A 23,855-nucleotide genomic window follows, 5' to 3' on the forward strand; every position below is an offset into this window, starting at 1 on the left:
TCACCCCCCCCCGGTGAGTTGTTCCAGTGGTTAGTTATGGTCACCGTTAAACATCTGCTCTTTATTTCTAGTCTAAATTTGTCTAGCTTCAACTTCCGGACATTGGCTCTTGTTATACCTCCGTCTGCTAGACTGAGAAGAGCCCTTTGTTATCACACGTTTGTGCCCCATGTAGGTCCTTATGGACTGTGAGCAAGTCACCCCTTAACCTTCTCTTTGTTTAGCTGAACAGATTGAGCTCCCTGAGTCTAACCTTATAAGGCCTTCGATTCACCTCTTTAGACTCTCCTGCAGAAAGGGCTCAGGCTCAGCATCTATCCACTGTGGAGGTGTCTTAACAGCCTTCACGGCTATGTTTGCTGTGACCTCTAGAACTGAAACTGCAGAACATAGGCACTAACTTTCCAATGTGCCAGGGGGGTGCTTGACCCCTGGCTCTGCCCCAGGCCCTGCCCCCACTTCACCCCTTCTCCCAATGCCCGCCCCCCGCTCCACCTCTTCCCCGCCTCTTCTCGCACCCTCACCCCAGCACACTGCACCCTCGGTCTTCCCCCTCCCTCCCAAAGTCTCCTGCATGCCACAAAACAGCTGATTGCGGCGGGTGGGAGGCGCAAGGAAGGGAGGGGAGGTGCTGATCAGCAGCAAACACTGGGAGGAAGTGGGGAGCTGATGGGGGGCTGCTGGTGGGTGCTCAACACCCACCATTTTTTCCCCTGGGTGCTTCAGCCCCGGAGTACCCACAGAGTCAGCGCCTATGCTGCAGAAGAATGGCCTTTAGCCAACTGACTCACCCTCTGTGTGTTGGGAAATGCACAGCCACCATGGGGGAAGGCCCCCTGAGAGTGTCCTCTCCTAAAGCACCTTTTCTGGGCCCTCTATAGAGCTGTGCTTGTGTTATGTCTCCCACACATAGAGAACCCCATATATTCCTGTCACTGTGACTCTTATTTCAAATTAAGGAAAACAACAAAGAAAGAACAAACAAGGTTGTTATAAAATTGAAAGATGGAGACATCACAGCAACTCACTGTGTGACATTCTGCACCTGACCTGAACCACAAACGCCAGCTGCCTCACAGCTGTCCCTACAGCAGGTAGACTCCTCTACTGTGCAAGGTGCAGTGCACAGAAGCCAGAAAGGTAACATATATTTTCAGTTGCCTAGCTACACACAGTTCTCAGTTCTCAGGCTCTTCATTTAATAGCTATAAAACAAACTAAACAAAGCAATAACCGCTAATGAAGAATCGATAACCAAGCATTGGCAGTGGAAGACTAGAAATAAAAAGTTTCAGCTGCTTCTTGAAGAACAGCAGTAGGTCAGATCCTAAGCCTCATGCTGGACTCAGGAAGTGGGGATCCCAGCATCCAACAGGAGCCAAATGACTTTGTGGAGAAGGGGGCTGGAGGTCGTAGGGGAAAGCCAGTGTTCCTGTAGCTCTGCACTGTAAGTCTGTGCGGGATGGAAGTGGGGCAGCTCTGTAATAATTTATAAATGCTCTATGTGCTGTATGACTGTCAGATTGTTGTATGGGATGGTACCTGGATGACTGTATTGGGTTAAATCAATAGGACTCTTGGGAAGCAAACAGGAAGGCAAAACAAAGACTCGAGATGAGCCATCCCCTCCCAGCAAAGACTGAGGGGGGTGATGCAAGATGATGGGGAAGCAATTGGCCTGGAGAAGGCTGGCTCGAGCTCCCATGGAACTCACCACGCTGGCTTTGGGCAGCAGGGCCTCAGCCCAGGCAACTGACAGTGGAAGGACTTCGGGCTGGATAAGAAGAGACTCATGCTATAGGGTGGAGGGAGCTGTTCAGGGCACCAGATTGACCCACACAGATGGGGTGTCTGAAGAAGTCAGGCCTTGCTAGGCTTCTGGCCAGAGGATGGGAAGCCATTAGGTAAGACAGACATGCACGTAGATCCTTTGCTGTTTTAAAACATGTCTTCTCTTATGTTATGCTTTGTTCCTACTGTTAAGAGTAAACAATACGGTGGTGTAAGCAGGCTGACCGATCACCGGATTCACCACTGGTCACAGACTCCCTAAGAGAAGAACCACAGATGCAAAACCCAGCTGGATTTGCTGACTAAGAATGGCTGATCCACAGGGTCTCCTAGCACGGGGCCTGGTCTGACACTGGGAGAATCGCATGATTCCAGCCCAGGAGTGGTAAAGTCCCAATGCCTGATACCTGTGGGGGTGCACTCAGAGACCAGTGAGAGGACAGAGATGCAGCTAGACTTGAAACCGTGACACTGTGTGTTGTACTAATTTCAAGGGCCAAAAGAGTTAAAGGTGTTTCTAAACTCTTTCGCTGTCCAACATTAGAACAGTGATACAGAGGCTTTGGTTTTTCTCAGTTCTTTGGCAAATACCCAAAAGCATTCATTGTGAAATTGAAAAATTATGGATCAACCACAAGAAAGAACAAGAAATTAAACGAGAATTTATATTAAAACTGATACTGAATGATTGTTTGTTTTGCACAATCAAAACCTGTCAAATGTTTCTCCTCTTGGAGGCAAAATATCAGCGTCTTTTATTTTCAGAACAACCTTCATTTGTTGAAAAGGAAAGTGGGTTAATTTTAGATTCAGTCCTGATGGGTGAAAGGTATTTACTTCTGTCTCTAACAGAGACACTCACACAAAAGGTGAAGGAGAGGTAGGATAGAAAATGTGGGGGAAATACAACTTTTGTTGATGTGTTTGGACCACTGGATGACAGGTCAGTCACGAATGGATGCTTTGGCTGGCAGATCAACCGCAGCACCTGTTGCTTGGTCCCTGGCTCCCCTTCAGGTCAGGGATGTCATCGCATTGGGTATTTTTTCTCCTTAGACAAGGCAGGATTATGGTCGTCTCATCTTGCTGTGCTGATGCAATGCAGCTGATTTCAGGATTGGATGGAAAGTGGAGAGAATGAGAGACAGGATTGGAGGAAGGAAGGAGCATGAAAAGCAGCCCAAAAGCAAGGGAACAGAACTGGCTCTTACATGACTCTGAAGTGCTGGCAATTAGGTATCCCCACTGATGGGCTGAGGACAGGCTGTCATGATGATGTGTTGATTTTCAGAACTTGTGAACGAAAAACATCCCCTGTCAGAGGAAGAAAGCCTTTCAGTCTGGTCTGTTCCTTCTGTCCTGGGGTCAGAGAAGATGAGTGGAGATGCCAGCTGGGACGGGAGATGGGAGATGAAAATGTGGTTTTTTTCAGTCTCTTTTCAAGAAAACCAGAAAAGGGAAAAGTGGACAGCATAGCTCAGCCCCTCAGTATTTTATCCATCATGCCAATTTTGGTCCATTAACTTCTGGTTCCACGTCTTCTGCTTTTACCAAGTGTGATTTCAACAGTTATTGAACGATATCAGCAGGCCCTTTTTGTTTGCATTAATCCAGCTTCTCTGTCTGTCTCTTGCATTGTTCATAATATCCATTTATTAAAAACAGCCTGACCATATTTTCCATGGTTGATTTCCAAACAAGCAAAAAGTTTTAGATTATTGGGACATCTTATAAACTTGCACGTATTTTTTACATTTAAGCTTACAATTGGGGTGAATTTTAAAGTCCAATAATCACAACACTGCTCCTCCAGCGCTCCCTGTTCTGCTTTCTCAAGACTACATCTCTTCATTGCCATATCCACAGCCCACAGAAATCAATGGGAGTCTTTTCGTTTATTTCAATTGGCCCTTGCATCAGTCCCTCTCTGTCCCAATGGTGTTTCTAAGGCACCTTTCTTTCTTGGCATCTAAGCTCCATGTCATCTAAGTCCATGGGTTGGAGACTTTCACTGTACATTTATTTGTATGGATTTTTCAAATCTGCAACTATAGATCTATACTGGAAAATGTGAATCTTTCTTGCAGTGCTTTCAAATGACAGAGCAGTAACTCTTCTGATTGGCATGTGACTTGTGGTTCGGGGTCGGGACGCAGGCCTGGGAGTCGGGTGTTTTGATTCTGTTTCCTAGGTCTGTGACTGGCAGTTTCTTACCTTGGCCCAATCACTTAGCTTCTCTGTACCTCAGTTTCCATACCTGAGGCGTTGAAACCGAGCAGCATCTAATTTCCTCCATGATTTGCATGTAAAGGGCTGTCCCAAACAGTATAATGTGTTTTTCATTGTTATAATAACAAATTAAGGAATAGCAAGTTACGGTTCATTTGGAGCCCAGCTCCCCTGGGAATTTCCTTGGCCAAGCAGCAGTGATGCTGGCTGCATATATATTTGGCTGGGTTTCCATGCCGATGGGAAGATGTGCTTCCAAAGACATTTCCCTTTAATTAAGAACTAGTTGATGGAGTTTGACAGTTAGAGGGTTAGTTCTAATTCCGCACTGAACTCTTGCTGAATGACAGTGGAATTCCCCAGGGTTGGTTAGTTCCATATTCACAGACCTTCAGGCCTGATTTCCCATCAGAGCAGCTGGCAGGTTTTTTCTTGCATAGCTCCATCTGCCATATGATCAGTTCTTTCTCTGAGGCCAGACTGGGCGCAGCATCAGAGGCGGTGATTGCAGAGGAATGGGAGAGCTGTGGAACAGGGAGGGGTGGCATTCTGGTGTGACAAGTGTCACAACACACATGCACACCAGGGACTGGATTGTGTGTCTTGTTCCTGGGGTGCCTCAAGGAGCAGATCCCTTCCCCCACAGGCCACTGCATAGCTTGGTTCTTGTGCTCTTGATGCATGTGGCCCCGAGTCGTCCTGTGCTGATGAAGGGACTAGAAAGCCCGCTACAGGCAGGGAGGGGTTGCTCAAACTTTGAGCAGAGAACAACTCCGTCGGCAGAAGGAATGCAGTGCTGTGTGCTGGGCGACCCCAGGACCAGATATGGTTCTACTCTAACAGAAGCCGTCACTGTATATCCCCCCAGGGCTCCCAGCCTTGCCAGCCAGGCAGTTGCTCATAGCCACAATCTATCACTGTGGCCAGATGGCCAGTTTGGTTAACAGAAGAGCTGACTCAGACACAGGGCAGCTCTAGGCACCAGCGCTCCAAGCATGTGCTTGGAGCGGCACTTTCCAAGGGGCGGCGCTCCGGCTCCTTTTTTCTTTTTTTTTTTTTTTTTTGCTTGGGGCACAAAAAGCCGGGAGCCGGCCCTGAGCGGAGGTGAGCTGTGGCGGTGGGGGGTGCGGGGAGGGCTGCAGGAAGTGACCCTGGGGGAGGGCAAGGGAACTGCTCCCCCCCCAGCTCACCTCCGCTGCACTGCCGCATGCTCCCCCAAGTGCGCCGCCACTCCGCTTCTCCCCCCTGCCTGGGAGGGAGGGGTAGGAGGGGAAATGCGGCACACCTGGGGGGGCAGGGGCAGGGATTTGGGGAAGGGGTTGGAATAGGGCAGGGAAGGGGCGGAGTTGGGGTGGGGCCAGGGGGCACGGGAAAATTTTTTTTGCTTGGGGTGGCAAAAAACTTGGAGCCAGCCCTGCTCAGACATTCACTTGGGAGGTGAATGGAGCTGAGCGGCCTCCGCACTGGGGTTGGGGGTTTTCGCTTGTTTGGAGTATTTTAAAAAATTGTATCCATGTCTCTGCACTACGTCCTCGCTTCATGCAGGACAAGAAATGAACATATCCAAGTATAATGGTGATGCTTCTCTTGGGGTACCCAGAACGGTGAGCCACTGTCTTACCCCTCTCGGCCTCCGCAAGGAAGAGCTTTGCTTAGTTATTAAGTACATAGTACACACACCAGCCTATTAGGTTAGCTGGGAACTCACTCTCCAGTTTATACATTTTGTAATTAAACAAGAATCGGTCCATTCGGAAAGAAGAGAGATGTAAGGGATAATAGATACAGGTGAAAGAGAGAGAGATGGTTACAAGTAACAACTAAAACAATTTCAGCAAGTTACCGTCTCTGTCTAAGCAGGTTTCTCACTTATAGTCAATTTACAGCTACTTTTGTCTCCCAGGCCAAGAGGATCCACTTTTCATGAACTCAAAGGGGGCAGCTCCCCTTTGTACGATAGGTAATGGATGACTCAAATGTCTCTTTGCCCCCCTTAATATTACTCCAAAGTTCACTGGTTCTGTTTCAAGAGCCAGGAAGTCTTCCTGGGGGGGTGCAGACTCCATCCCCTGTTGAGGCTGTTAAGCATTCATCTCCCCCATTTTCTAGCTTGCTGGCTGTGTTTACCTCATATGTCCTCTGAGCTCAAGCTGCTCAGATAGGTAAACAGACATTCCTTTGTCTAGGTCAGGCTGGGCTTTATACGCTGCCTGCCAAACACATTTTAAGAACATCTATAACTCTTTGTGCACACCCTGGACGTATGTCACGCAAGTGTGCATAGGATACTTTACATAAGACCTTTTACATCCAGATTATGAGAACAGTGAGTTGGGGCACTGAACGTGTCAGGCCTGATGTGAGTTATGGTCTGGTGTGCCCTCTACCAGTTGGCACTGAGGGGCTCCCAGGGACATAATGAACTACATGGTATTGCTGACCTGGCCAGCATTTGGAATAATTGCTAGTAACAGTATGGTGTGGCTGCTGTTCTGCTGCCATTATTTCTACTGTGCTGTTGGTACGCCTGGCATTTCACTGACACTTGAAGAGTAGATACAAGCCCAAACTAAAACTCATGATCTGAAGACACACAGCCTTTGGGCAACCTTTAGTGGTCAGACTAGATGATCACAGTGGTCCCTTCTGGCCTAGCAATCTCTGAATCCAGGTCTAAAGTTTGACGCTAGTGCCCGTCTGTAAGAAAGCAGTCCTTGCGAGGTTCATGCCCCAGGAAGCATACAATTTAAGGGCCTTATCCTCAGAAGTGCTAAGCACCTGCAATTCCTGTTCACCTCAAGTCCACCATCACCTCAGAGACACTTGTCACCAGGGTCCATCTCTGCCTCAGAGACACCTGAGGCCTGGGCCCACCTCTACCTCAAAGTCCCCTTGCACTGGGGCCCACCTCAGAGACCATCATGACCGGGACCCACCTCTTCTGCAGCTACACCCAGGTCAGGGCCAGAGCCCACCTCATAAACACCTGAGTTGGGGACCCAACTTGACACAGAGCAACCTGAACCTGGGACTCGCCCTGTCCTCCACGGCTTTGCTCAAACTGGGCAGATGATGTGCGTTAGAAAACTTGTTAGCTAAAATATTTTAATTAGCAGGATGTTAACCAACACCTAGGATAGCCAATCCAGTCCAGGTAGCTGCCTTTGTCTGCACTACGAAGGTGAGTGATGTTAAACGGTGCTAATAAAAGGGTGTTAGCTGACACATTTACTAACACAGCTCATTTTCCCAGTCTAGACAAAACCTGAGCATTGTACATTTTGCAACGCCCTACTGATGCCGTAGAATGCTGTCATGGTTTGGACTCACTGGAATATGCTCAAGCCCATTAGATGTTTTGCAAGTCCCCCAGAAAAGCCTTTAATCTGTGAGAATGCTGTTGGCATCTCTAGGTATCCAGTCCCAGTGCTCTGACTGACAAGCAGCTGTATAGATTCCGCTACTTATTAGCTTGTGCTGCCTTCAACTGATATGTCTTTAGTTCACTTTAAAGTGTGGGTTGCTAAGCATCCATTCTGCAGTTCAAACAATCCTGTCGGCTGTGATTCACCATCCTTCACCCCTTTGGGAATAAATCGTGTTTGGACAGAGCTGCCTGAAGCTGCAGCATTGTCAGCAGAGCGGAGAACACCAAAATATTAATTAGGGAAGGGAAAATAAATAAATAGAAAGGAGAAGAGCACTAGTGCTGCTGCTACAGTGACAGGGAGCTGCATGGCTCTGCTGTACAAGCAAAATATACCAGCTGCAGGAAATATATATATTTCCTCTGGACTCCATCATCTTCTGCTGAGTCCAGCAGCTTGTTGATTTATTTGGCTGGCAACAAGCTCAAAGCAAATAATGCGGGGGGGGGGGTGTGTTTGTTTTAAAGACTATTCTCCAGCTGCTGTGCTAGCCATTGACTAGCTGCAGAGGTGCTAATTTCAGAATTGTGCATAGGTTGAGCAGGAAGCCAGCTCTCTAGCATCTCTCCATCTCATCCCACTCATTTACGTACTAGCTAAGCATAGAATTCGGGTTGCATGAAAAAACCTTTGCATTGCCATGACCGCTTAATGATGACAGGTGCCTTCAAAGTACTATCAATAGATCAAAATGCACAAAACAGAATAGCTGCTAGGCTAGGGAAAAACAAAGAAACAGACCACTGGAGGTGGGAGTGGGAAGAAGGACATTGCACAGAGCTACCTCAACATAGGAACTGCCAGAATGGATCAGATCTGGGGTCCATCTAGCCCAGCAGCCTGTCTCCAACAGAGAACAGAACCAGATGCTTCAGAGGCAGGTGCAAGGTAGTAGGCAGATACAGGATAACCTGCCTCCAGGGAAAATTTATTCCAGCCCCCTTAGAAATTAGCTTGTGCCCTGAATCTGGTGTGTATATACCCCTTCTAAAATTCTTGTTTTTATTATTCCTTACTACCAAAACCGTTCTCACTATTTATATACATTTCTGTGTTTGAATCCTGCTAAGCTAAGGCCTGGTCTGGTCTAAGGAAATTAGGTTGGTATAACTGCGTCACTCAGGGGTGTGAAAAATCTGAGCAACATAGTTAAGCCAACCCTAACCCCCAGTGTAGATAGCACTAGGTCAACAGGAGAATTCTCTCATCGGCCTAGCTTCTGCCTCTCGGGGAGGTGAAGTAGCTACGCTGACAGGAGAAGCCCTCCAGTTGGCATAAGTAGCATCTTCAGTGAAGTGCTACAGTGGCACCACTGCAGCATTTTAAGTGTTAATTCTTATTTCTCTCCCCCTCGCCCTCCTTTCCTGTATTTCCCCAGGCCTCACTGTTTGCTTTCCACTCCTTGTCACATCGTAACTTTTATTTAGGTTGCAAGCTGTGGTGCCAGCGGACAAAAGGGGTCACTGTTCTTTACAAGCAACTCTTGGCTCAGACCCGACAAACTCACTACAACCAATACCCCGCTTGTGTGGTATTTATCACGAAGGGTAGCGTGTGAGGGCTCTGCTGAATGCTATATTTTCATTGCAAAACAAGATGAAAAGCTGAAATATCAAACGTTTCCTTGGTACAGAAATTCTGAAGTATTTTGATTCAGAAATGTCAAAATGTGTCGTTCCGACATTTTCGACTTAAATGTAACATTTTGGCATTGCAAGAATCAAGGTGTTTCATTTGGGTTTGTTGAAACAACCCAAAAGGTTTCATTTTCAGTCATGTCAAGATTAAACTCCATCTTTGTATGGTGATGCATCATGGGAGTCACATGAGTCTGGAGCCTTATGGGAGTTGTCAGGACCCCGATGCCTCCAGTTTCCCCTAAGGGCCAGCCCCCCCAGTCAGACTACAAATCCCATAATGCACCCAGAGTCATGTGATACCAATCATTCACCACACAAGTCTGTCAGAATGAAATCAGCACATAGCCCTATGGGAGATGTAGCCCTCCAGGGAGCCTGGCCCATAGGAGAGAATGGGGGCCAGAATTACAACTCCCATGAGACAATGTACCATGAACAGTAAAATGGAATTTAAAGTTTTGTTAAACTTGATTAGAACTAAATGTTTCAGGTCTGTTCAAAAACTGAAATATTCTGATTTGGGTCAAACCAACCCAAAATGAAAAAAATCATTTGGATTTCATAATTTTTCAGCAAAATCAAAATTTTTCTGTGGAATATTTTGGCTTTGCAGAAATTGGGTTCTCCACCAGAAAATCATTCTATCAGAAAAGTCCCACCAGCTCTAGTTACACATGCACTGTAATGCGGTCCTGCTGAACGTCCCACAGGAAATTCTGTGTCTGAGCCAGGAACAGAGCCTAGCTCTTCTGGGTCCCCGTCCAGTGCCTTAAACACAGTGAACAGCTGTTGGCTTCTTGCAAGCCTCTGACTCATTCACTGACCATCCTGTGCCATGAATGAAGGACTCCTGTAGAATAAATAGCACACCGTCATGCAATGAAAGACCTTAGGTAGGATTCAAAAGAACCTTAAGTGACTCAAGAGCTGAAGTTCCATTGACTTGCCATGAGAGTTGTGCTTCTAAGTCACTTATGTACTTTTGAAAATCCAACCTTATAACACACAAGGACAAATTAGTCAAATGAACAGGTTGAACAGGCAACCTTCAATCTGGCACTTCCTAACTTTGGAGTGTTTGAGGTTACAATCTTAACATGCTTTAATGGAGTTTTTTTGTTTGTAATTTCCTATGTTTTTAAAAAAGAAAAATGAAAAAAAAACCAGAGGGTGGCATTGTCAAAAGCACTAGGGGATTTAGGTATCTGTCCTCCACTGAAAGCCAATGGGAGTTGGACACTTAATTTCCTTAGGTGCTTTTGAATATCTCATCCTGAAATTCCATTTTGTGGAATTGTGCCAATCCCCCTGCATAGACCATCAGCTCAGCTAAAACCCCAAGCCTTTAGATCCACAGCAAAGCCCTCTACCACTTGAGATAAAGGATTTGTGAAGCAATAGGCTCTTTCCTCCATGTGTACCAGTCACTAGAGGGAGACATGACACATGCTTTGCCAGTGGCTTACACAACTAATTGCTAGATAGCAGAGCAGTGTTGGAAATCAGGAATCCTGGGTGTTACTGTCCTATTCTTGCCTCCAGAGGGCAGTGTCCAGTAGTTACCCACAGCAAGCCAATCACGTAGATTTGGCACACTGGTTCTGATAAGCAGTGTGGCTAAGTGGATGAGATTTGCCCTCTGAGGGCACTCAGATGAATTAATTAAAGCTGTCAAGTATCAGAGGGGTAGCCGTGTTAGTCTGGTTCTGTAGAGGCAGCAAAGAATCCTGTGGCACCTTATAGACTAACAGATGTTTTGCAGCATGAGCTTTCGTGGGTGAATACCCACTTCTTCGGATGCAAGAATTAAAGCTGGGAAGTTAATGCACATAAATTCAGGTGCACGAACTCCTTCCGCCACCCATGTGACAGTAAAGTAGCCTTAGTTTGCTGTAGCCATTCTAGTCCTCTGAGTCAGTGTGAAGCAATAAAAACAGCTGCAACCTGGCTGAGAGCCCTTTTTGTTCAGAATATCACCACCTTCAGGCATCACTGGGCTTCACATTCTCTTACCAACCAATTTTTTAAGCAGTGTGGCTAAGTGGATGAGATTTGCCCTCTGAGGGCACTCAGATGAATTAATTAAAGCTGTCAAGTATCAGAGGGGTAGCCGTGTTAGTCTGGTTCTGTAGAAGCAGCAAAGAATCCTGTGGCACCTTATAGACTAACAGATGTTTTGCAGCATGAGCTTTCGTGGGTGAATACCCACTTCTTCGGATGCAAGAATTAAAGCTGGGAAGTTAATGCACATAAATTCAGGTGCACGAACTCCTTCCGCCACCCATGTGACAGTAAAGTAGCCTTAGTTTGCTGTAGCCATTCTAGTCCTCTGAGTCAGTGTGAAGCAATAAAAACAGCTGCAACCTGGCTGAGAGCCCTTTTTGTTCAGAATATCACCACCTTCAGGCATCACTGGGCTTCACATTCTCTTACCAACCAATTTTTTAAGTCCTCCGACATTTGAGGCTGCATGACTTTATGAATTACACCCGTGTGCCAGCACAGGCTTTCAGCTCCTAGTTCATTTTAACTTTCCTGAGCATCCCTGTGTACAAATGCCCATAAGATCTAAGGTCAATGCCCAGCTCTGTCAGAAGTGACCTTGTCAAACCTCTCATCCCTTTGTAGAAGGGATGAATGATACCTGCAGGGCTGGGACAGTCACACCTTTATTAATACTAGCCAGCTGAGGAGCTGCGACTTGAAATCATGGTTTCCTACTGAATACAGTGTTGGCTGCTGCTGGTACATGCACCCATCTGGGGCTCTCGTGCTATGCCTACCATGTGTGAGGCTCCGTGGGGCTCAGATTCCTGGCCTTGATCTTCCACAAAACTTATAGGAAACCCTAAAGGGCATCTGCACAAACCATGGCATATGTGGCTACTTGATGCACCAATGGAAAATTAAAAACTCTCCAGTGCTCCACTGTGGTCACCCAGAACAGACTGTGGAACATATAATGACTTAATGCCTGATTCACAAATAGGAAGGAGCATTACACTCTGCTACTCCTAATGCAATTATCTGGCTTACCCACCTGAACGTAAAATTATAGTTGTTGCTCTAAATCTCCATCATCCAGAAGAAGAAGAAGAAGAAGAAGTGGGGGCAGGCTGTCGGGCTGGAGCACGCTCAGTGGAGTCTTTTTAATTTTTAGAACCATGTATTTACAGTGGGAGGGAGCTAGAGACATTTATCGTACCCCATAAATGAATCCTTCCAGCGCTTTAAACATCTCCCTTGCTCTTTTCTCAGTTCTCTTTTATTAGTTTATATGTTTCTAGTGAAGAGGACCCAGATCCCCAAACGAATGGGCCAGGCACTGAAATACCTCTGAGGATCTGTTTGTTGCTGAAGACGGTTTACCTGGGGCAGTCTCAACACAGCTAAACAGATTGGCGCTATTTCCTCCTTCCTCCATGATTCTGTGTCTAGCATACGTGGCCCAATTTCATACTGGCTTTTTTATGATCTTTAAGCAGGTTCCCTATAGCCCACACGCTGGTCCCAGTTTCTGTGCCACACCGGTAGAGGTGACCTTGGATTCTTAACCTTATTGTAGCAAAATTAAGTTGAAGAGAGGATGACTATTGATGGAAATTCTCCCATGTTCTGCATCGCTGTATTTAGTCCTTTAGAATCAGGAAGGTAAGTGCTCAGCGAGATTATTTCTGTACGTAATGTGGCATTAAGGAGATTCAATTACTTTTCTCACAAAAGGAATGATTGTTGTTTTGTACCATTGGCTGACCCCTGAAGGGACATGAAGGCCGACGAACTAATGCTACTCTGGGAGCACAATGAAGGGAAAAGCGCTTTTATCTTTTATGTTCAATAAATAACAAAGGAATGGCTCAGTGCATAATGTATAATTGTAGGCACAGTTTCTGAGACTATGCAGGAAGATCAGACCCCCAGCGCTCTTTTCAACACATCTATGAAAAATGTTCTTCTGTCATTCTAGGTACCAGCAGATATCAACTTATTTTTAGATCGGAGATACATTCACCCTTTTAGTTCTGCAGGATGCAAATGGGCATGGCCAGGAAATGTTCTCCCATCCCACTCCTGACAAATATGACTGGAATTTAACTTGTCGCCGTAAGAAGTCCTTGTGTAAACTTCTGCTGATTTCTAGTGTGATTTGCAATCAAGGACCAATGAGCATGACCTGGTCTCTCGCTCACGTTTGTGCAAATCAGGAATAACTGCCTGGAAGTTGATGGACATTTGGGTTGAGGGAAAAGCCAGGCCCCAATCATACGTATAATAAAGGAGCACATCAAATGCATGACATGGCACTTAAAATGCTGGCAGCAACCTAGCCACGCTAGCTCCCCGCATTGCTAACATTAGTCAAGCTGAACTGACGTTAGCAAGTGTAACGCAGGGCCAGCTCCAGGCACCAGCCGAGCAAGCTCGTGCTTGGGGTGGTAGATACTACGGGGCAGCATTCTGTCCAATCCTAGGGCGGCACGGCCCCTTTTTTTTTTTTTTGTTCGCCGCTCTGGTCGCCCTGTAGGGGACAGCGGCACGGAGGAGGGGAGTGCCCTGCTGGGAGCAGGCTGCGTGCTCCCTCTGCCCCAGTCAGTGCCAGGTCTGCAGAAAACCCGGAGCCCTCCCAGCAGGCGGTGCAGCGGTCGGGGCTGTGTGGCGAGCACCCCGCTGAACCCCTGGCCACCTCTCCCCCCGCTCCCTTCCCCTCTCCCTCTGCTCCCTTCCCCCCTCCCTCCGCTAGCCGGGGCACATCTGCAGTGCAGGGAGTCCCCCTGCACCCCGGCTCCGGCTGCCCCGCAGGTTTGTTTTTTTTCCTGCTTTGCCGCTCCAGTTGCGCCACAGGGTGGTTTTTTTTGCTTTGCTGTTCCGGCCACCCCCCCCCACACACACACTTTTTTTTTTGCTTGGGGTGGCAAAAAAGCCAGAGCCAGCCCTGAGCACAGGCAAAGGTAAAGCTTCTCTCTTAAGGTATGTCTGTACTGCAATCACAAGGTGTGATTACACCTTGAGCAGTCACACTCAAGATACCTTTAATGGAGCAGTAAACCTGCTGCAGCACTTGTTTCAGCACAGTCTAGTACAGTCAGTAATTACCCAGGGTTTCGGCGGGTTTGCACAGCCTGTGCTGAAGTGTGCGCTGCCCCAGCCTCACTGGCCTGGGACCTGACCTCACTCTATTAAAGCTACTGCGGGTACGTCTACATGAGCTGTGATCACATCCCTTCATTGCAGTATAGACATATTCTTAGAAGAACGGAGGTCTATTCAAATGCATTGAAACAAGTATTAGCAGGTTTTCATGATAAAGTCCACAATAAGCAGTGATATCACTGCCTAACCCTGCTCAGTATGGAGTGCTCCAGTGTAACTGTCGATAGGGGAATTTCTGCAAAACTTTGGGTAAATCTCTGGGTCCTTTAAATGAAAAATTAAGACACCCATTGGTGCATTAGTACCATATATTCATTGCTGGAATCTTCTGTCATTTCAGAATTGTCCAGTTAAACAAAGAGCCCTGTCATTGTTGGTATAGCTGAGCCAAAAGTCCTTGGGTAAAATTTTCAGAAGCACCTCAGTGGTTTAAGATCTCAAGTCGCATTTTCAAAAGGGATTTAGTCACTTAGGCCCAGATTTTTAAAGGTATTTAGGTATTGCTCTGCTCAGCATTGCATGGCCTAAGGGACTTGGACAGCTAAGTCCCATTTCCAGATCCTAAGACATATTTAAGTGCCTAACTACCATTGAAATAGGCACTGTCCGGTTTGGCCAATGTACATAAAAGAATAAATGGACACAAATCAGATGTCAAGAATTATAACATTCAAAAACCAGTCGGAGAACACTTCAACCTCCCTGGTCACTCGATTACGGACCTAAAAGTCACAATATTACAACAAAAAAACTTCAAAAACAGACTCGAACGAGAGACGGCTGAATTGGAATTAATTTGCAAAATGGACACCATTAAATTAGGCTTGAATAAAGACTGGGAGTGGATGGGTCATTACACAAAGTAAAACTATTTCCTCGTGTTTATTCCCCCCTCACCTCCACTGTTCCTCTCAACTTCTTGTCAACTGCTGCAGATGGACCATTTTGATTACCACTACAAAAAGTTTTTTCTCTCCTGCTGGTAATAGCTCACCTTAACTGATTACTCTCCTTAGAGTGTGTCTATGGTAACACCCATTGTTTCATGTTGTTCTCTGTGTGTATATATATATATATATATATATCTTCTTACTGTATTTTCCACTGCATGCATCTGATGAAGTGGGCTGTAGCCCACGAAAGCTTATGCTCAAATACATTTTTTAGTCTCTAAGATGCCACAAGTACTCTTGTTCTTTTTGAGGTATTACTGTGGCTCTTTGGCAATGTACATAGGTAAATTCTGGCTCCTTCTCAGGTGCAGGTTGGCCACCCCAGCACTAGGCTCCTGGCTTTGGCCTGCCATAGCCTGACTCCAGGAGAGGGATCTTGGCTGTGAATCCCAAGCAGAGGGAGGTGCCTCCCTTCAGCCCAGACATAGGCACCCAGCTACCTCTGAGGGGCAGGGCTTAGGCCGCTCCTCTTTCCTCGGCACTTCACTCCTGGATAATTTACCCCCACACACACATACTCCACTTGCCAGCTTCTGTGAACCCCATTCCTAGTGACTGACTCCCCAGGCACTGTATGGGGACCTGGGGGCCTAACTCGGGGCTACGAATTCCACTGGGCAGCAGGATCACACCCTGGAGCCCCACTTTCCATTGGTCCCTGCTGCTTTAGAGTGTAGCCAATGAAAGCTGCTGAGATGCCACACTCTGTCTCCCAGGTAATCTCTGATTTTAGGAGCAATCGTCTGTGCTGAAATTAACAACAGAAATAGAGACACCGGGAGAAAGGCGCATTCTCTGGCTGCTTTTTCCTTCCTTCCTCGCTCACAGGCCAATTAGCATTGCAATAACCAGCTCCCACTCACCCTGGCTTTTGTGAAACGAGGGCTGTCAGCTCTGCTTTGGGTCACAGGCGTACGTGCAAAGGAAACCTCCTGGGCTGAGTGGAAGAAACGTTTCATTGCCTCTTTGCTTAGGGTGGAGATGAGGGATGCTGCAACGGCAGCCTCGTGCAACCAACTCCATGGGTGCTCTGGGGCTCAAGCACCCATGGAAAAAAATAGGGTGTGATCAGCACCCACCAGCCACATTGGTTCCAGCCCCAGGGCTGGCGGCCGATCAGCTGTTCAGGGGGCAGAGAGGAGAGAGCGGCAGGCGGGTAGGGGGGTGCCTCGGGGGAGGAGCAGGGGTGAGAAGGGGTGGAGCACCCACTGGGGAAAAATGCAAGTCAGGGCCTGTGACCTCTTCCCTCGCTGCACTGTCAAGATCCGTCTGCACATGGAATTAGGACTGCAACAGGACAAAGTCTTGCAGGTTGTGCCAATACAAGCATGGTCATGTCCTTCATTTGGCACATCCTGTTGGTGGTGGGTGCCTGTCAGGCACCTTCAGCGCTTTGTTTAATGAGCTTGTCCACAGGGTGTAGAACAAATCCCATGTCAGGTGGCTTTCAGGCAGCCAAAGAAACAGCAGCTCCTCTGCTCCTGCCTGAAGCACTCAACTAGAGACTAGTGTAAGCTGCAAAGTGGCCATAGGGTGCACTGGGTAACATGATTCGTATGGCTGATAGATCGCACCATGAAACGGGGTCCTCATGAGCTGAGTGGCAGGTGTTTGCAATGAGGATTCTGAGTTCACCTCTTAGTCCAGTCAAATTGCAGGGCAGTTTTTAAACACAGAGGGAGGGATGTGATGTCCAGATCCCACATAAAGATGCTGATACTATCAGTGGCACTTACACGCCCAGGTGCCCATTGGAACACCCCAGGGTGGGATCCGGGCTGTCGTGTCAGCTCCAAGTCATGTGGGGTCAGTTCATTACTTGGGAATGTGTCTGAACGAGCCCTTGGTGCTCAGCTGGGACTGCCTGGCCGTCTGCGGAAGTCCAGCTGCTGGTGCTGCTTTGGAATCCCCTAGTGGAACTGGTACAAGTGTGCAACACAGTGTGAACACGGGACGCAGCATGGAGTTCTGAAGCCAGCGTTCAAACACGGGCTGCTGCATTATATACCTAAATGGGTGGTGTCTGCACCCCTAGGACCCCACCTCACACAGGCACATAAGCAAATAAAGTCACAATGAAATGACCTTCCTCCCATCAATAGCCATGTACCCTTCATAGCTGTTACTTCAGCTATGAAAATAACATAACAAAATAACATAAGGTTATTTTCTACTGGATCTAGGGCCCAATGCTGCAATCTTCCACTAGCAGGATGAGCCAGTCTGTTAGAATTTGGATAGTGAGTAACTCTCAGACCAAATCAAATGAACTCAGACTTATTGATGCTTCTGAGACAGCAGAGAAGCCACACAGGAGATGCCACTGTTTCTTGGGGAGCTAGTTCAAGTTTTAAAACCCACTGAGGAAGGGAGTATGTTTACTGGTTAGAGCAGAGGACTTGTATCCAGGACTCACTCGAGTTCTATTTCTGACTGTCACTGACATGCAGGTGACCTGGGGCAAGTCACATCACCTCTCTGTGATTCAATGTCCCCATCTGTAAGATAGGGAGAATTATACCTGTCCTACAGAAGGGTGTAGGATGGCATAACTAGACTGATCATTTGTAATGATGTAGTTTTAACACAGAGGAACAGACCCAGAAAGAAGACCCCAGACCGTGTACAGAAAAGCAAACAGAAGCCAAACCCAGGCCCCTCCCTCCCATCCCCATCCCCAGCTAGCCACTCATCTCATCATCTCATCCCTCTCTCCATCACAATGATCCTGGCCTTCCCCCCACTTGCCTCCACCAGGCCAGCTGCCACACCACCCCTGCTGCCCTACAACCACACCGCACCACAGTATATTGCACACAGCCCCAAATCAACCTAACAAACAACAAACCAACTGCAACAACACATGCAACAACTCTGCACCTACACCACCCACCATCACCATCACCCCACCAGACACACCATCACCCCACCATTCATTCACCATCACACACCACCACATCCACCATCCACCATGTGCCATGCATGCCATGCCTTGTGCAATGCTACCTTCTGCTAGGAATCGGACAAATGGACAGGATAAAGAAACACAAATCAGATATTATGAAAATAATATTAGGAAACATACACAAAAACCTGACCCAACAACAAACAGCAGATCCACACACAGCAGTCTCCCATCAAAAAAAAATCAAAAACTCAAAAACTTTAGGAAAAGAGCTTCTAAGAGAAACTCATTTTTCAATTTTCATTTTTTTTTTGACACCATCAGTTTTACAAAATGACAAAGACTGTGAATGACTTACAGAACCAGTTTCTCCTTTCTGGTTCCTTGGTTCCAAACCTCAACTGCACCTCCTCCTCCTCATCCTCCTGAACCTCGTTATCTCTGCTCTCTCTTGCTTGCTTTTATATTACCCTACCCTGAAATTAAATCTCATTTGCATGAGTAGTGGGGGGCCACCACCAGCTCATGCTGCAAAACATCTGTGAGTCTATAAGGTGCTACAGGATTCTTTGCTGCTTTTACGTAGTTTGTAGCGTGCTTTGAGATCCTTGGATGAAATGTGCAAAAAAAATGAAAGCAAAGCTAAACTACAGTGAAATAACCAGCTTTGACACAAGGCATCAAAACCCGAATGGTTCAGACTGAGGGGCTGGTATCCTTCCGTGACTCCAAATTGTGCTTACTCGGTTCCTGTGCTTGGGGCAGAGATGGAGTTAAGGTGGGTAGGTTAAGGTGGCTTCAAACCACTTTTGTGCTCCCCATATCCTGGAGCCATGCTCAGCCTTTGATATAAGTTAGAACAGCCTAAAGGCTGCTCTAACATATAGTCTATTTTCCATGGTCCTCTATGAGTGGGGAATAAACGCAGGGTTTTGTTCTAACAAAGACTGTTGAGTCCAGCAGTGAAATCAGTCCCAGGGAAAATCCCCTTCCTTGGCTTCTGGCTGCAAAGGCTGCAGCAGCAGTCACTGTGCTGAGTCAGGGAGGAAAAGGCGATGGCGCAGGTGGGGATCAGGCACTGATGCTAGTCAAGCCTTTCATGTGCAGTGTTTCCCCTTTGTCTTGATTTGATCAGAGAGGATTCCCCAAGGAGGGCCTGGGAAGGGGAAGCATAGGAGAGTTTTAGGAAGAGGCTTTCCAGTTACGCTACAGGTTAGTGCAGGAACAGCTATGTCTGAGACATGCGGCTATTTGAGAGCGACATGTAGACAGACACGGATATCTGGGAGTGCCTCTTTCTTGGCGGACAAGTAATGCTCTGCGCTAGATTCAGGTTCCCGTCCCAAGGCCCAGCTCATGCTCCCCAAACAACAGCAGCCAGGGTCAGTGTGGACATGCCAACAGGGTGGGGGCATTTTGTCCCTCATCACCAGCCAGTTCAGAATATCCTTCTGCATCCCACAGGGCCTCATGGAAAGCTCCTCCTCTGGGGAAGGACTTGAAGAAAGGGGAAATTATACTCTGAAGCACTGAAGAGACCAGTGGAGAGGGGAGAAGGGGGATATACCAAATATACTTACCTACCTTTTTACATGTCCCCATGACCCATTGCTGCTGTAAAGGACCAAGCACCCCAGTAAGGGGTTAAGGCCTGTTTACATGAGAAAGTTATACTGAAATAACATGAACTGGCCTTTAAACTGATAGTGTTAAACCAAAGGCTGCATGTGCACTCTTATGTTGGTGTAAGAATGGCTTATGCTGGTTTAATTCAACTTGTTCCAAATCAACTTAAGTTAAATAGAATCCCCTCTTACAGCAAAATGGGTAGTTTGTGGGAAAAAAATTCAATCTGAAAATGCAGTTTGTCAAAATCAAAACATTTTGCAAGAACATGTCAAATTTCACTGAAATTTTCAAAGGGAACAATTTTGACTTTCTTGTTTTGTTTCAGTCATGTCAACCATGTCATTCTGATAAAGTGAAAACAGTTTGTTTCAGCGTTTATTACAGTAAAACCTTTGTTTTAATATTACATTTCATACCCCACATAATCTATTCGATTTAATGTTTCAGTATAACATAAAAATCTAAATTCAGTGTTCTGACATTACTGAAACAAAACATTTCAGTGATACCAAATGGAAATTTTTGGATTTTTTTTTTATTCCATGGGACATTTCAAGATTTTGGATTTTTGTTCCAATTTGGAATTATATTTTTTAAATTTCAGAATTTCCCATGGAATGGAAATTCTGCCTTCTGACAAGCTCGAGAAATAAGCATGTCTCCTCAGCTTTTTGCACAGCTTTAACTATATTGGTTTAAATTCTCAACTCACGCTATAGCAATGCAACTTTCTTGTGTAGTTAAGATCCTGTCATGTGAGTCATGCTTCTGAAGCGAAGGGTAGGCTCATCCCTGCTGTTAGCCAAGTCATAGCTCAGCTCCCAGCTGTTCTATCTCTGATATAGGCAGTTTAAATTCCCCCTTTAGTGCTCAGACACCAAACGATTGCATGAGTCATAGTTACAAATAAAGTTGCGGGGAATCTCAGCAAAGCTTCCGATGACCTTGGGCTAGGTAGTGGGTTCATTGTCATATCAGGTTCTGAAACAAAAACTTTTCGTTGCTCTGGTCACAGCCTGCCGGGTTCAGTTGGATCATTGAGTATCAAGGCCTTGGGGCCCTCAGCAGAACCAGCCTTAGCATTTTGAGAGGCTGGTCTGAAAAATTGTGTTGTTTACCATCCTGCACCTCCACCAGTCAAAACTGATTCCTGGCCACCTTGAGCACATTGCTCTGCACAGGCCTGGTGTCAAGGTTCTGGGCCTGGTCACCCCACATTTAGCTGACTCTATTTACATATGAACCATGTGTGTGAATATGTCACTCCCCACACCAGCCTCCTGCTGCAGAGATAGAGCCCAGCTGCTTGTTCCTTTCAGTCTTAGTGACTGGTCCACATTGCTTTGTGTCAATGACACACTGAAGGGTCATCACAAGGGGAAGGGCTACAAACTTATGTAAGCAGAGTCTGAATGAGCTTTCCCCTGACATCTAGTGGTGAGCTGTGGAAAAGGACTTCAGGAGGTGCTCTCGTTTGCGTGGACACACCCACCCTGCCTAGGGGTTCAGCATAATGGGACTGCCTGCCCAAATGATAACTTGTGGCTGGTGTTGGATCCCCAGTCTCCTTGTTATTGGGGAAGAAGTAATAAAAGGTTGTTATCCTTGTTGTGTGAACCGAGGGCAGCAGAACTGTACCTGGCATATCGTGATGGAGGGACTCACCCTCAACTTAATGGCAGGCGCTAGGCAGGGGACATGGGTTCTAAAGCTCAATGAATTGAGAGGGGGTGGGGATAATTATACTTGCTGGAGTGGGCCCTGTTTAAGGGTTTTAAACACCATCTGATCCTTTCTCTTTCCACAGTAAAATAAAAGAGTCAATTTAGGCTCAGTTGAGAGTCTTGTTACATGCTGCAAAGCTGAAATCACTGACACTTAGGTCTAAATTTTAGATCTACTTTGGGACAGTGTCTCTATTTCAAGAAACTGCCCAGTGTGCACCAGCAGTGAGGCCCCCCCATGAACAGCTGAAATCACTGAGAGCTGTGTTAAGTGGTGGTGGGGGGGGGCTGAAGATATCTTGGTGAGTGGGCAGCTGGGCAGCTGGTGGAGAGGCACAGCTTGCAGGGCGGTTGGTGGAAAGAAGTGGCCAGCAGGATGGCTGGCGGAGAGGGTCAGAGCAAAGCCCCACAGAGACGCATGGCAATTGGCTGTTGGGGCGATGAGCGAGTGCCCAAGCAGCAGAACATGTAAGGTGCCTCCTTACCCCCCATTCCACCCAGAGTGGAAGGTGAACTCTACGGATGAACTTCTGAACTCTGGGGCTGCACTGGCCAAGGACAGCAACTGTGAGTGGGGTGCAGAGAAGGGACGGGCAAGTTAAAGGAACTTTTGGGTTGCTGGACTTAAGAACTTGAGGTAAAAAGAACACTGCCCAGCTTACTTGGGGGTAGGTCTTTTGCTCATGGTTTATGTTTATGAATCCTAGTTGCAGTGTTTTCCCAAATTAATGCTGAGTTACTTCCCTCCTTTTATTAAAAGTTTTTGCTACACTCAGACTCTGAGCTTGTGAGAGGGGAAGCATTGCCTCTCAGAGGCACCCAGGGGGTGGTGTGTAATTGTCCCAGGTCACTGGGTGGCAGCTCAAGTCGGTTTTGTGTTGTATTGTTGAAAAGGAACCCGTAGATACTGAACCCAGCCCTTGTTGCTGCTGGCTCCACCTGGCAGAAGGGTTACACTTAAAAACGAAAGATGAAACTCCCTTTTACAGTCCTTGCTCCTGCAAATCATGGGGACCCAATTAATGGTTCTAGCCACCAATACTGTGATGTATGAGTTGTGGCAGAAACAAAAGCACCCAAAACACAAAATGTCTAGTCTCATGGGGATCCTAGAGTTTGTGGCCGGAAGCCAAAATTCACCCCTAAATTGCCAATTTGGATGACCTATGGTGGATGCACTCCCTCAATCAAGGGGCTGATATGACCTCAGCCTTCTCCTCTGGCTGCTTTCCCCCAACCCACCACCATCACTTCACCAGGGATGTGGTGTTTTCTCCACCAGTTGACGTCTTTAAAGCAAGGTTGGGTTTCTCTTTCTAAAAGATGTGCTCTACCTCAACCTGAAGTGGTGGCCCTGATGCCTGGATTACTAGGTAAAATTCTACAGCCTGGGTCACGCAGGAGGTCGGACTAGTTTACCATAATGGCCTCTTCTGGCTTAAATCTATGAAAACCTCAGTCACATCTGGATTGAGCTCCAGACACCTTGCTTTCACTTCTGCCCCAGTCTGCACCAGGCACTGGCTATGGCACTGAACCAGTCACACGAGACACAGGTGGGAGAATTTCTCAGTGATATTTTTCACCAACTCCGCTGGGTGTTTTTCACAATGCAGAAATCTTGTCAATTTTGACAAAATGGCTGGTTTTTGTAACAAAACCTGTTCAAATGGGATTGCTCACAAGTGATGAATGTCAAGCCAGATTCGCTCCCAGACAGGCTCCTTTTCAAGTGGGGAAAAATCTCCTGAGCTGTGACTCATTCTGCAGTTCCCTGGGGATGCTTTTCACTCTAATGGCTGATGCACCACCCAGGGGCCAGAAGAACTCACAGGAAAATCCAAAGGAGGAGACAGGAAGCTGGCAACCTACTCACATGTATCTCAGTTCTGACTCTCTTCTCACCAGGACCTCTCTGATCCTCTCGATTTTAAAGAGCTCCCCTTCTATGTCACCCACAGTTGTAGTCGAATCAGCCATGGAAACAATTTCTTCTGCAAATGAAACATGAAATGAATTGGGTTAGAAAGCAGGAGACAAGAAATAAAAGTGACTTGTTGATCTAGGGGTTTGATTCTTGCTTTGGCCGCACAAGGGTATCTTGTTCAAATCCCAGAAAAGTCCTTGCAAGGACACGGAGAAAGTTAAGGAGCCACTTGATCACAGTCTGTAAGTACCTGCATGGGGAAGAAATATTTGAAAATGAGCTCTTCAATCCAGCAGGCAAAGGTAAAATCAGAGTTGATTTGTCTCACAGTTGAAGTGAGACAAATTCAAACTGGAAACGAGGTGCACTTTTTACAGCGCGGGTAATTAACCTTTGGAACAACTTACTGAGGGCCGTGGTAGAGTCTCCATCACTGACAAGTTTTAAATCCAGATTGGCTGTGTTGCTAAAAGGCCTG

At 46.9% G+C, this 23,855-nt stretch overlaps 1 protein-coding gene across 3 annotated transcripts in view; it reads right to left on the minus strand.

Annotated features, from left to right (window-relative positions):
• Window positions 1-23,855, minus strand: part of LOC120383727 (bMERB domain-containing protein 1-like) — a 73,330-nt gene that overhangs the window by 11,601 nt on the left and 37,874 nt on the right. For all 3 annotated transcript variants that reach the window (XM_039501931.1, XM_039501930.1, XM_039501928.1), the window contains exon 2: window positions 23,327-23,444. In XM_039501931.1, the coding sequence (XP_039357865.1) occupies window positions 23,327-23,444 (118 nt within the window). The remainder of the gene's footprint in view (window positions 1-23,326; window positions 23,445-23,855) is intronic.

The sequence above is a fragment of the Mauremys reevesii genome, linkage group 15 (genome assembly GCF_016161935.1).
Source record: "Mauremys reevesii isolate NIE-2019 linkage group 15, ASM1616193v1, whole genome shotgun sequence".
Lineage (NCBI taxonomy): Eukaryota > Metazoa > Chordata > Testudines > Geoemydidae > Mauremys > Mauremys reevesii.